Below are 12,435 nucleotides of genomic sequence, written 5' to 3'. Positions count from 1 at the left end.
GATTGGGATAACAGTTGTATGAGCCCCTAATAAAATGTTAAAAAAGAAAAAAAATATTTTATATATATATATATATAATTTATAAAGGTATTACTTTTAGAGTGCCTTTAAAATATATACTGTTATCTGACAGTTTAAGTGATTTAAGTTAGTAAAGAATTTGCAAACTTTTTCCCCCATGGAGAGAGAGGAGATGGCACTTTACGTATTAAATGGGGGCGGAAAATCAAAAACAAATAAGCAAATAAAAAACAACATATAAAAGACGGGTCGCTATGTAAAAGGACAATATAGATATACTTGGTTTTCTCTATGCTTTTTGTCACACTTTTCCCCCCCTTATTACCTCATTGAAGCCTCACAGCAAACCATGAGGATGGGATTATTATCCCACATTAAGGGGGGAAAGCAAATGAAGAACTAGGTTGTTATGTAACTACCTTGAAGTTTCCCTTGTAAGGGAGAGCATTTCAGGCAGGGAGACACAAGAAAGGGATAAGCGAGAGGCAGTGACAAGGGAGCCTGGTCAGGGCAGAGAGGGGACAGAAGGAGCAGTGGGAGGTAAGACTGGACAAGAATGCTGGCAGCCCGGTTGGAAGGCGTACAATGTGTCTGCCCTGTATTCAGTGGGAAGTGAGGAGACTGGAGAGATTGGCTCAGGAATTCCTAGGACCTTCATAGCACGGACTTTCTCTCTCCAGGGCTGCTGCTGGAGCCAGGATTTTAAAATGCTAAGGTCTCCAGGCTGAGATGAATGACGATGGATCTGACCTCGGGATTGGGGGCTGCTGGCCCAGAGGAAGAACAGCGCACAGACTCCGTAGACAGTGTCAAGATCTGGCATGCAACCCTTCTGGTGAGAGGAGCCAACTTTTCTCTGCAATCTTCTTACCTACGTTCTACCTTCCTCCCCATGCCTCTTCCATTTCTTCCTTCCAGTATTAGGAAGGGGTCATCTGTTAGCCCCACTCTACCTGCAAAATATCTTCATGTGCCTCATTCTCTTTCCTCGGCATGAAATGCCTTCCTACCCCTCTGCCTCTGTCAACCTTACTTGTTCTTCCAGACCTACTTCAGACCTCACCTCTTCTCTGAAACCTTCCCTGAATCAGATAGGAAATCCCTGAACAGCACAAAAGGTGAAATGTTCAACCACTAGCTCAATGGTTGGCAGTTCAAATCCACCCAGAGTTTCCTTGGAAGAAAGCTTGAAAGGACACCCCTTGAAACCCCTATGGCGCACAGTTTTACTCTGCAGTGCGTGGGGCCACCCTGAGTCAATAGGGACAGGCAAGCCAAGAAAGACATTTGGACTTTGTCCAGATAGTGAGTTGTTTATTGCATTGTGAACAATAGATGTGCCACTATAGCCTCAGAGCCTAACACAACACCTGGCTCAAACCTGGCACTCAATAGCTGGGCATGGAGTGTCTGGTGGAGTTGTTATTCTGCCCCAGGGAATTCTGCCTAGTCCAGTGCCATATCTCATTCTCACTAAGAAAAAGCACTGGCACATACTTAAGTATCTAGAACAGAAAATAATCTGAGATTGAGTCCATAAGAAAGAATCTAGGACAGGGCTTCTTACATTTTTCCCACTCATTACCCACTTTTGCCTAAGAAATTTGAAACAGGGACAAAAGTGGCCAGAAACACCTAGGATTCATTACTTGCTGGATTTTGAATTAATTTTTGGTCATTGCCAGTTCAGAAGGGGCCTTGGTGGCGTAGTGGTTATGCACTAGGCTGTAATCCACTAGGTTAGTAGTTTGAAATCACCAACCGCTCTGAAGGAGAAAGATGAGGCTTTCGACTTCCATAAAGAGTTACTTTCTCGGAAGTTCTAACCTGTCTTATAGCATCGCTATGAGTTGGGATCAAGTTGAAGGCAGTGAGTTTAACTTTTGCCAGTTCAGACACCTTTCACTATTGCCAAATTTTTGTGACCCCAACATTCAGTTAAGCTACCATGTATGGAATGGCAACCCAGAGTCTAAGCATCTTTGGTAAGACACCAGGGTGTTTAAATTGGGGTTGGGGGGGGGGTGAGGACTTAATATACATAGAATAGACCCCTTCAACCAGTATTTGAAAAGCTTCAGAGGAAACAAACTCGGTATGTGGCCACAACTGGTCCCGAAGCAGAAGCTACAGGAAGGTTTCAACTGAGATGAATGTAAAACATGATGAAATAGGTACAACCCTCCAGTAGTGGACTGGACTGTCTCAAGAAGTCATCAAGGAACAGGGACAACCATCAGAGGTTGAGGGAAAGGAAACTAACATCCGTAGAGCATCCGTTCAGAGCTAAGTCCTTATCCATAGAGGACCTCAATCAATCCTCATGGCAACCATGTCAGTGCCCTGGGTTTATGAATGAGAACAGTGGAGATGGTGAGAGTGGGTCTGCGTTTCCCAGCCAATCAGAATTAGAACCAAAGCAGCTCTGACTCCAAAGCCAGTGCTTGCTCCTTGACATTGCACAGCCTACCACGTGGTTGGGAGGGAAGATCCTGTAGTCAAAAAACAATGGACCAGAAGGAGCCAAAGTCATAACTCGGACTGAGTGAGGGACTCTGGGTCTGTATTGGAGTAAGGAATGGGGTTGCCATGGACACAAGCTGGTTATTTCCTTGGCATAACCAGTAAGTGACAATAATAGAGAAGCAAAAAAGGGTGGGGGGTAAAGTGGAGGTTTCTCCTAGGAAATGACAGGTGTTCTCACTGTAGTGTGCTCTCCTATCCCCTTCTTCGCTCTCTTTTTTACTTTGTTGTTATCCGTTGCTCGTTAAAAGCCACATTCAACAGATACGTTAGGTAAATTGTGGGTACAGATCACTGGGCAAGGGCATAAGATGTAGCCCTACCACAACCAGCCTCCCTGAACAATTACTGTCAGAAATAGAGTATTTCTAGAACCTATTCCCTCCCCCACTTCCCCCTCCTCAAGCCATGCTTCCTGTGCTAACAACCCCACACAACCTCTCCCTCCTGCCTGGAATGCCCTCCCTCTTCTCCATCATAACATTTCTTCTTGCTCCAATTCTTCAAGACCCCACTCAAACCTCACCTCTTCTTTCAATTTCACCCAGACTCCTGCACAAAGAATCATTAACACTCCCTTGGTTCATTGCATGAGCGAAGTACATGACAATCTGAAGGCTGCTACAAGCCCAACTGTTGGAGGACAGAAGCTAAGACTTCTTCCTCATTCTGTCCCTCACAGTGTTTAGTACAGAGGTACAGTCTTCAGGACAAATCTAGCTGCCACCTAGTTTTGCAAATACAGTTTTATGGAAACACAGCCATGTCATTTGTTGTAGATTGACTACTTTCATGCTATCCTGGCTATCCTGGAAATTAACTCATTGCAACAGAAGCTCTTTCACCTATGAGCCAAAACTATTTATTATCTGTTTCTTTATAGACAAAGCTGGACAATCCCCTGAGCTGGCATATAGCATGTGCTGAGTGATCAAATGGTAAGTTCAGTAAGGTGCTTTGTGAAGAGAATTAGACTGATACACACAAGGGCTGGGTCTCAGTGTTGGCTCTACCAAACTAATTGACTACAGGTAAGCAAATAACTGTGATAATAGGTAGCTATGATAGATGATTGATGATAGATAGGTAGATTGATAGATTAGACAGATAGATGAGAGAGAGAGAGAGAGAGAGAGAGAGATGCTGTGTGGGCATTATCTTCACAAACTTCTTATACACTTTACCCCCGACTTCAGGGGCAGCTATTGATGTTTTCCTCATTTAAAGATGAAGAAGAAACTGAGGTTCAGAGTGGTGACACCGTCTGACGTTAGCACCAGGTCTCAAAATCAGGTGTGACCTCCTCCAAAACTCTAGCCCTTGACTAGTGCTCTAAACCACTCCTCTGAGATTCAGTTTCTTCACCTATCAATTCGGGGTTATTGATGAGCATTGTAGTTTCCAAACGATTTCAGGAAGAAAGAACATTAGAGATGTTTTTACATGGAGCCCTAATTTCTCCAGAAGTCTAGCCAGAACTCTCAGCATTCAGGCCGGCTGCCTCCTCTCTCCCTTAGCACCCCCACTCCACGGGCCACACCCTGGCTCTGGCCAACCTCACCTCCAGCCCCGGCTTCCTCCTCCTGGGCCTCATGGATGGCTCAGAAGCCCACCCGCTCCTGTTCCTGCTCTTCCTGGGCGTCTACCTGCTCAACACCCTGGGCAACCTGAGCATGGTGGTGGTGGTCAGGTCCGACGCAGCTCTCCGATCGCCCATGTATTACTTCTTGGGCCACCTGAGCCTCGTGGATGTCTGCTTTACCAGCGTCACGGTCCCCAGACTGCTGATGGGCCTGCTCCACGCGGGCCAGGCCGTCTCCTTCCAGGGATGCTTCGCCCAGATGTACTTCTTCGTGGCTCTGGGTATCACCGAGAGCTACCTGCTGGCAGCCATGTCCTACGACCGGGCGGTGGCGGTGTGCCGCCCGCTGCATTACGGCGCCGTCATGACCCCCGGGCGCTGTGCAGCGCTGGTGGGCACGTCCTGGATGGTGGCCCACTTCCACTCGCTGCTGCACACGCTGCTCATCTCCGCCCTCTCCTACCCCGCCCCCGCCCTGGTGCGCCACTTCTTCTGTGACATGACAGTGATGCTGAGCTTGGCGACCTCGGACACGTCCGCCGCCGAGACTGCCATCTTCTCCGAGGGCCTGGCCGTGGTGCTGACCCCGCTGCTCCTCGTGTCCCTCTCCTATGCCTGCATCCTGGGGACCGTGCTGGGAGTGCGGTCGGCGGGCGGGCGGCGCCGCGCCTTCTCCACCTGCGGGGCTCACCTGGTGGTGGTGTCGCTGTTCTTCGGCTCCGTCCTCTCCGTCTATTTCCGACCCTCATCCGCCTACTCGGCCCGCTACGACCGCCTGGCCAGCGTGGTCTACGCAGTGGTCACGCCGACCTTGAACCCGTTCATCTACAGCCTTCGCAACAAAGAGGTCAAGGGCGCCCTAAAAAGGGCAGTTGGATGGAAGGCTGCGCCCCAAGAGTTCTGACAGCAGACCCGGATTCACCAGCTGCTGCACCAGGAGAACTATTCCCCGACAACTCGTTTTCCCTTTTCTTTTAAGCTTTCCCAAACACTCTATCACGTTTGTCCCCGCAGCGTCTGAAAGTGGTTTTCGTGTTGTTTGTTTGCCACAGGTAATAATTTAAAACTTTGGAAAATATGCACGTGAACTGAGGGTGCACCGAAGGCGCCTTGTCAGATGAAAATGAAATGAGATCATTTGTTGGGAAAAGAAATGCTTTCGTTTGGAGCTCCGGGACGGTGAGAGGTTGGTGAGGCATTGCAAATAATAAAAGGTCTCCTTTTAATATTGGGGTACGTCCAAGATTGATGTCATGGGGCTGGTTCTGACTTGTGACCTTTTATCTGGTTTCCAGGACGATACATCGTTATGTGAGCAGATAGCCACAACTCTCACGCTCAGAGTCTCTGACCTTGGACTTAGCAGGCCAATGCTTGCCTGATGCAGCCCCAGGGCCCCTTTCACGGGGTGCATAGCACTAGATGAAAATCATTTTTGGAATGCTTGAAAAAAGTTATACTTGTATTTTTTGAAAATATAACCGTGAACGCGGGTGGGGGCAGTAGACAAAAGGAGTCTGGCAGTTTGGGGAGAAGGAAGATACATAGACCATCAACTTTAAGCAAGTGGGGGCGGGGGTGGGTGGGGGGAGGGCAGTCAAGATCTACAGGGACTTTGGAGAGGTCTGTTGTAGATGTTGTAGTGTACGGGACATTCTAGTAGATTCCTCTTCAGGAAAAACCAAAGAGATATAGAGATTTGATTTCTTAATCAGGAATTGTATATCTAATCAGAGCCCATGATGGACAACACCCTTCCTTTATAAATTTTGCAAATGGCACAGATCCTGTTTTCCAGATCCTATGTCACTACACTGTCGGCTCCTGCCAACTTTTCATTTTTCATCTCAGCTATGTGTAATAAAAAATTTTGTTCCCTTTTTGGCAAAACTTCCCATACATTTATAAAGGATGGACGGTATCCATGTTTACCCAGTCTGCCATGTTGCCAGAAGTCAAATTCCACATTATTTTTAATGCTTGTATGGATCAGAGTGGCATTTATTCGATATACAAATGGGACTTCAAATAGTTCATGGGGAAAAATCTACTAGCTTTTAATTCCATTTTCCCGAAAACTTTTGGAAGCTTCCCTCATATGTCACTGTCCTAAGTAAGATAAGCACTCAGAAATCCTAGTATATTTGGGATAAAAATATATGCATGGGTGCATTTGCATATAGAAAGATCTAGAAAGATAAAGCATAGGCACTTTGTACTATTTAAATAAACATCAAATTTGTAGCTATATACTAAAAAAGTAGGAGTATCAACATCATCAAATTAGGGTTCAACAGATATATTTGTGTATATATAAATATATAAGTATTTATATAGAAAATTCCTATATATATATAAGTATAACTCATATATAAAATGGATAGGAGGCTTGTACTTAATTTTAGTGCCCATATAAAAATAACTAGTTCTTATGATATAACCCTACTTGATACCTTTACGAAGAGACCACTGCATTAAAGAAATCAGATGATGCCTAATTCTCATAAAGAATAGCATCCGAGGTCTTAAACGCTTGCCTTCAAACAAGCAGCCATTTCAGTGAGGCATCAATTTAGTACACATGGAAGAAACACACCAGCCTGTGTGGGACAATGATTGTTGTTGTTGTTATGATTGTCAGGTGCCATCAACTCTATTCAGTTGCATAGCAATCCTATGCACAAGATGAAAGTCCCACAGCATCCTCACATCTGTTCCTATGCCTAAGCCCATTGGGCAGCCAATGTGTCCATCCATCTCATTGAAGTCTTTTTACTCTTTCACTGACCCTCTATCCCCTCTACTTTACCAAGCATGATGTCCTTCTCCAGGGACTGGTCTCTCCTGACAACATGTCCAAAGTATGTGAGGCAAAGTCTTGCCATCCTTACCTCTACAGAGCACTCTGGTTGTACTTCTTCAAGATCTGCTTGTCCTTTTGGTAGCCCATGTCATTTTCAACACTCTTTGCCAGTGCCACATCTCAAATGCATCAATTCTTCTAGCCCCCTTATTCAATGTCCAACTTTCATACACATGTGAGGCAATTGAAAACACCATGGCTGGGGTCCAGTGCACCTTAGTCCTCAAAGTAACATCGTTGCTTTTCAATACTCTAAAGAGTTCATGTGCAGCAGATTTGCCCAGTGTAACGTGTCTTTTGATCTCTTGATTCCTGCTTCCATGAGCATTGACTGTGGGTCCAAACAAGACAAAAATCCTTGACAACTTCAACCTTTTCTCCATTTATCATGATGCTACCTATAGGCCCAGTTGTGAGGATTTTGTTCTTCTTGAGATTGAGTTGTAATCCATACTGAAGGTTGCAATCCTTGATCTCCATCAGCAAGTACCTCAAGTCCTCCTCATTTGAGGAAGCACCTCCCTCCAATCCTGATGCTGAATTCTTCTTCATATAATGCACCTTTTCTGAACCCTGGTGGCATAGTGGTTACATGCTGGGCTGTACTCCACAAAGTCAGCAGTTCAAAACTACCAGCCACTCCCAGGGAGAAAAAATAGGGCTTTTTACTCCCATGAAGAGTTACAGTCTTGGAAACCCATAGGGGAAGTTCTGCCCTATCCTATAGGGTTGCTCTAAGTCAGCATCAACTTGATGACAGTAGGTTTGGTTTGGGTTTTATAAACAACAGAATAAGTATAGTGAAAGGATAGAACCCTGACATATCTTTCCTGATTTTAAACCATGCATACTCCCTTGTTCTCTTCACACAATTGCCTCTTGGTTCATGTACAAGTTCTGCGTGAGCACAAATGTTTTGGAATTCCCAAGACTATCCATAGTTTGTTGTGATCCACAGAGTTCAATGTCCTTGCATAGTTAAAGAAACACAAGTAAACCTCTTTCTGGTGTTCTCTGCTTTCAGCCAAGATCCATCTGTTATCAGTTATGATTTCCCTTGTTCCGCATCCTCCTCTGGATCTAGCCTGAGCTTCTGAAAGCTCCCTATGAATGTACTGCTGAAAGCACTGTTGGATGATTTTCAGAAAAATGTTACTTGCATGCAATATCAATGGTATTGTTCTAAAATGTGAGTATTCTGTTTGGTCACCATTCATTGGAATGGGTACAAATATGGATCTAGATATCTATCTTCTAGATAGTTGGCCAACTACTTGTCTTCCCAATTTCCTAGCATAGATGAGTGAGTGCTTCTAGTGCTTCATCAGCTTGTTCAAACATTTCTTTATTTTTTTATTTTATCATTTTATTGGGGCCTCGTACAACTCTTATCACAATCCATACATCCATCCAATGTGTCAAGCACATTTGTTCAAACATTTCAATTGGTAGTCCATCAATTCCTGAAGCATTGTTTTTGGCTGATGCTTTCCGTGAAACTTCCTTCAGCACTTGGCTCTTGCTCATATGCTACGTCTTGAAATAGTTGAATGTCAACTAGTCCTTTTTGGTACAGAGACTTGGTGTATTCTTTCCATCTTCTTTTGTTGCTTCCTGCATCATTCAATATTTTGCCCATAGAATCTTTCAATATTGCAACTGAAGGCTTTACATTTTTCTTGAGTTCTTTCAGTTTAAGATATATGAAGCATGTTCTTTGGGCCTTTCTAACTCTAGGTCTTTGCACATTTCATTAGAGTCTTTTACTTTGTCTTCTTGAGTTGCCCTTTGAAATTTTGTTAATCTCCTTGATTTCATCAATTCTTTCATTTGCCTTAACTACTCTATAATTAAGAGCAAGTTTCAATGTCCCTTCTGACATCCACTTTGATCCTTTCTTTCTTGTCTTTTTAATGGCCTCCTGCTTTCTTCATGTATGATGTACCTGCTGTCATCCTATAGGTCATCAGGTCTTCTGTCATTCATGTTTAATACATCCAATATGTTCTTGAGATTTTCTCAAAATTCAGGTGGAATATACCCAAGATTGTATTGTGGCTCTAGTGGTCTTGCTTCAATTTTCCTCAGCTTTAACTTGAACTGACATATGAGCAATTGACAGTCTGTTCCAGTTAGCTCCTGGTATTGTTTTAGCTGCTGATATTGAGCTTCTCCATAATCTCTTCACACAGCTACAGGCTACTTGATTTCTGTAGATTCCATCTGGAAAATTTCACCTGTATAGTTGCTGTTAGTGTTGTTGAAAAATGGTATTTGTGCTAATGAAGTCGTTGATCTTGTAAAATTCTATCATGTGATCTCCAGCTTCGTTTCTATCACCAAAACCATACTTTCCAACTGCTGTGGACAACCTATTCCTCCTTCCTTAGTATTTTCTTCTTCATCTGTAAGCAATGATGCAACCTTTACTTTGGGTGACCCTGCTGGCATCTGAAATACTGGTGACATAGCTTTCAGCATCATAGCATCACACAAGCCACCAAGTTCAACAGACTGGTAAACAAGTGGTAGGATTCCTCTAGAGTCCACACCAACAAAGAGAATTTAGAAAAGGAAATCATAAACTTCAGATTGATCAAAATTGCCTCCAAAAGATAAAATCCTTAGAAATAAAATTAATAAGAGACATAACAGAACTGTACAAAGAAAACTATTAAACACTACTGAAAGAAACCAAAAAACCTACACATATTTAAAAAACTAAGTACTAATGGATAAAAAGAATTGGCATTGTAAAAATGCCAATACTACCCAATGCAATCCATAGTTATAATGCAGTCTAAGTTAAAATGTCATATTTTCGATAATATGGAAACACTAGTTGCCAACGTTGTTTGAAAAGGAAAGAGAGCCCAGAATAACAAAGCAGTACCGAAGAAGCCTCACACTGCTAGATCTCAGGCCCCAGTACGTAGCGATAGTAGTCCAAACAGCCTGCTACTGGAACAACAACAGACACAAAAATCAAGGGGAAAGAATTGAGAACCTAGACCTAAAGCCATCCATTTATGGACAGCTGGTCTCCAACATAGGCCAAAGTTTATTAAATGGGAAGAAACAGTCTCTTTAATCAATAGTGCTGGCTAAACTCTTGACATTATCTGTGAGTGTAGCCAAAACAATACTTAGAAAAAATGTAGAGTGTTAAAACATTTAACAGAAAAGAAAAAGGCATTTAAGGATTATATATTTGTAAATCAAATATTTAACTCAAAGACTATAAAAAAATTTTTAAACTAAAAAAACCCCTTTAAATTAGTAAAGAAAAAATAACTAATAAACTAAAAATAAAGTGCAACAGTAAACTTAGCCAGTGAGACAAAAAGCTGCTTGGTTGAATAAAAATAAACAATAATATAAACCAACAGCCAATACAAAGGAACAGTAAGTATAATGCTTACTGGCAAAATAAGGAAATCACTCTCCTCAAGTAAAGAACAACTTAAGAGCATCCCTCACAAACACTATGATTTTAATTTATTCTTGAAGTAGTATCCGATGCAATTAGATGAGAAGGAAAAAATAAAATTAAGTACTGGAAATTACTATGCATACATACCAATATTTATATTAGCTTTGATCTAATACCCAGTAAATTTAACAGAAAATATTTATTGGAAACAGTGAGATAATTTAATAAAACAAATAACTGCAAATTCAATGTGCAAAATAATGTCTTCTCTATGCATGATAAATAAATAGTTAAAAAAACACAGTAATGGCCCCCTCAACCTCTTTTTCAAATGTAAAACACCTAAGATTAAACATTAAATGGAAAGTGATGTAACAGTCTCACCTTAAAAAATCTACAAAGTTCAACTAAGAAAGCTCTAATAAATGGAAAAGTCGTTACTTGACTATAGTGTGTAAGACAATTACATATATAATCAATTCTCTATTAAATCTATAGCTCGTTGAAATTCTAATTAACATCGCAAAAGCAGTTTACTGGGATTTAATTTAATAAAATAGATCTGAAGTGTGTCTGAAAGAATAAATGTGTCAGGAAAATTTTGAAATAGAAGAATATTGAGGAGAACTTGTCACACCAGATATTTTTAAATGGTATGATGAAACGTTGCCTCATTTTGTACTAAATACAAAAATAGCAGAACTTCTTGGAGATAAGTTGACAGTTCTGACCCAATTTTAAAACATTCATTTCTTTTGATCTGGTATATCTACTGCTAAGAAATCCTATAGAGATGCAAGACAAATGTGCAAAAATATACACGGGTCATGCTGCAAATTGAAATCTTCTTCAAAGTTATCAAACACTAAAACAATCCAAATACGCATTGATATCAGATATTTTAAATAAATTATGGTAAATATATCCAGTCAACAAAACACTCTGAGCTTCTCAAAGTAATAGAGTCGGCTGTCCTTATACAGAACGGTGTTCACATTATGTTTTTAAGTGAAAACAAGAAAATCGCATGTAAAATGCAGCGCTCTTTATAATGCTAACCCACACATAAAAAATATTTGAAATAACATTTCCTAACTTTTAACTGCCTTCACCAGGATCAGAGCACTGGGGATTTTTGCATGCTACTTTATTCATTTACTTGTCCTTTGAGTAATTTCCAATAAGTATACATCATTTTAGCAATCAATAAAGAACATTTTGAAGAAGAAACGAAGTTCGAATTAGCATTATTGGGAAGGCACGGTTTAAAAGGTGGGGCTTTAGTCATTTCTCTGGCTTTTGGCTCAGATCAAGTGTAGTGAAAGGTGGGGCTTTAAGTGCATACATTCACTTAAAAACATACATGAAAACACATTCAAATCAAATTAATAAACATTTATTATATATTGAACAGTTATTAAAGCACTGAACTTGGTATTATAGAGTTTAAAGAACACCTGTGTTGAAAACGTTTATAGTATGCCTTGTAAGAAAATAAAATATTAAATAATTTCCAGCACAATATTTCTGAAAGAAAAACACCTACTTAGGAATCATAAATAGATTCTGGTCTTTCTATCATGTGTAGTAACATAGGCTGTCCTCTGGGTTACTATTTTGTTGTCTGTAAATTTAACAATTTACAGCACAACTTTAGGACTCCTATATTATGCGATTTTAATTCAAATGGAATTTCCTTCCAAAATACAGTAATTTGTCAATAACTGACAAATGGTTAGGAGAGTCAGCTCAGAAGGTGGGAAATATATTTTTAGATGTGATCATTAAAAAGATGGATTAATCCAGAACTAAATAGGTTGCCAAGGGGAGAGCATATGGTCCTGGAAAGATGAACATTAGAAGTGTGCAAAAATTCTAACTATTTCTAAATAACCAATCACAAGATAGTCTTCATTGAGTAGATACATTTGGTAGAGTCAAAGCACTGAAATGGCTGAGGAATCTGGCCTTTATTCTTAGGGAATTAAAGACTGAGGGACCACTCTCTGCTCT

At 41.3% G+C, this 12,435-nt stretch overlaps 2 protein-coding genes across 2 annotated transcripts in view; one reads left to right on the top strand and one right to left on the bottom strand.

Moving 5' to 3' along the window:
• The first annotated feature begins 760 nt into the window (after positions 1-760).
• LOC101664518 (olfactory receptor 1L4) lies at positions 761-5,030 on the top strand. Its single transcript, XM_004716206.2, has 2 exons — positions 761-856; positions 4,062-5,030. Exons 1-2 carry the CDS (start codon positions 761-763, stop codon positions 5,028-5,030), a joined length of 1,065 nt encoding a protein of 354 aa, XP_004716263.2.
• Positions 5,031-9,469: 4,439 nt separating this feature from the next.
• Positions 9,470-12,435, bottom strand: part of LOC101664199 (olfactory receptor 1E5-like) — a 4,424-nt gene continuing 1,458 nt past the window's right edge. Inside the window, exon 2 of the mRNA XM_030886529.1 lies at positions 9,470-9,595. Within this exon, the coding sequence (XP_030742389.1) occupies positions 9,470-9,595 (126 nt within the window). The remainder of the gene's footprint in view (positions 9,596-12,435) is intronic.

The sequence above is a fragment of the Echinops telfairi genome, unplaced genomic scaffold (genome assembly GCF_000313985.2).
Source record: "Echinops telfairi isolate 266 unplaced genomic scaffold, ASM31398v2 ScPeMD7_2010;HRSCAF=2546, whole genome shotgun sequence".
In the NCBI taxonomy this organism is placed as follows: domain Eukaryota; kingdom Metazoa; phylum Chordata; class Mammalia; order Afrosoricida; family Tenrecidae; genus Echinops; species Echinops telfairi.
This window is presented reverse-complemented; position numbering and strand designations above follow the sequence as displayed.

Excerpts from the sequence above, each read along its gene's own strand:
- LOC101664518 (XM_004716206.2), top strand. The coding sequence starts at position 761 with ATGGATCTGACCTCGGGATTGGGGGCTGCTGGCCCAGAGGAAGAACAG. Across the intron at positions 857-4,061 it reads TCTGGCATGCAACCCTTCTG|CACCCCCACTCCACGGGCCA; the intron begins GTGAGAGGAGCC and ends TCTCTCCCTTAG.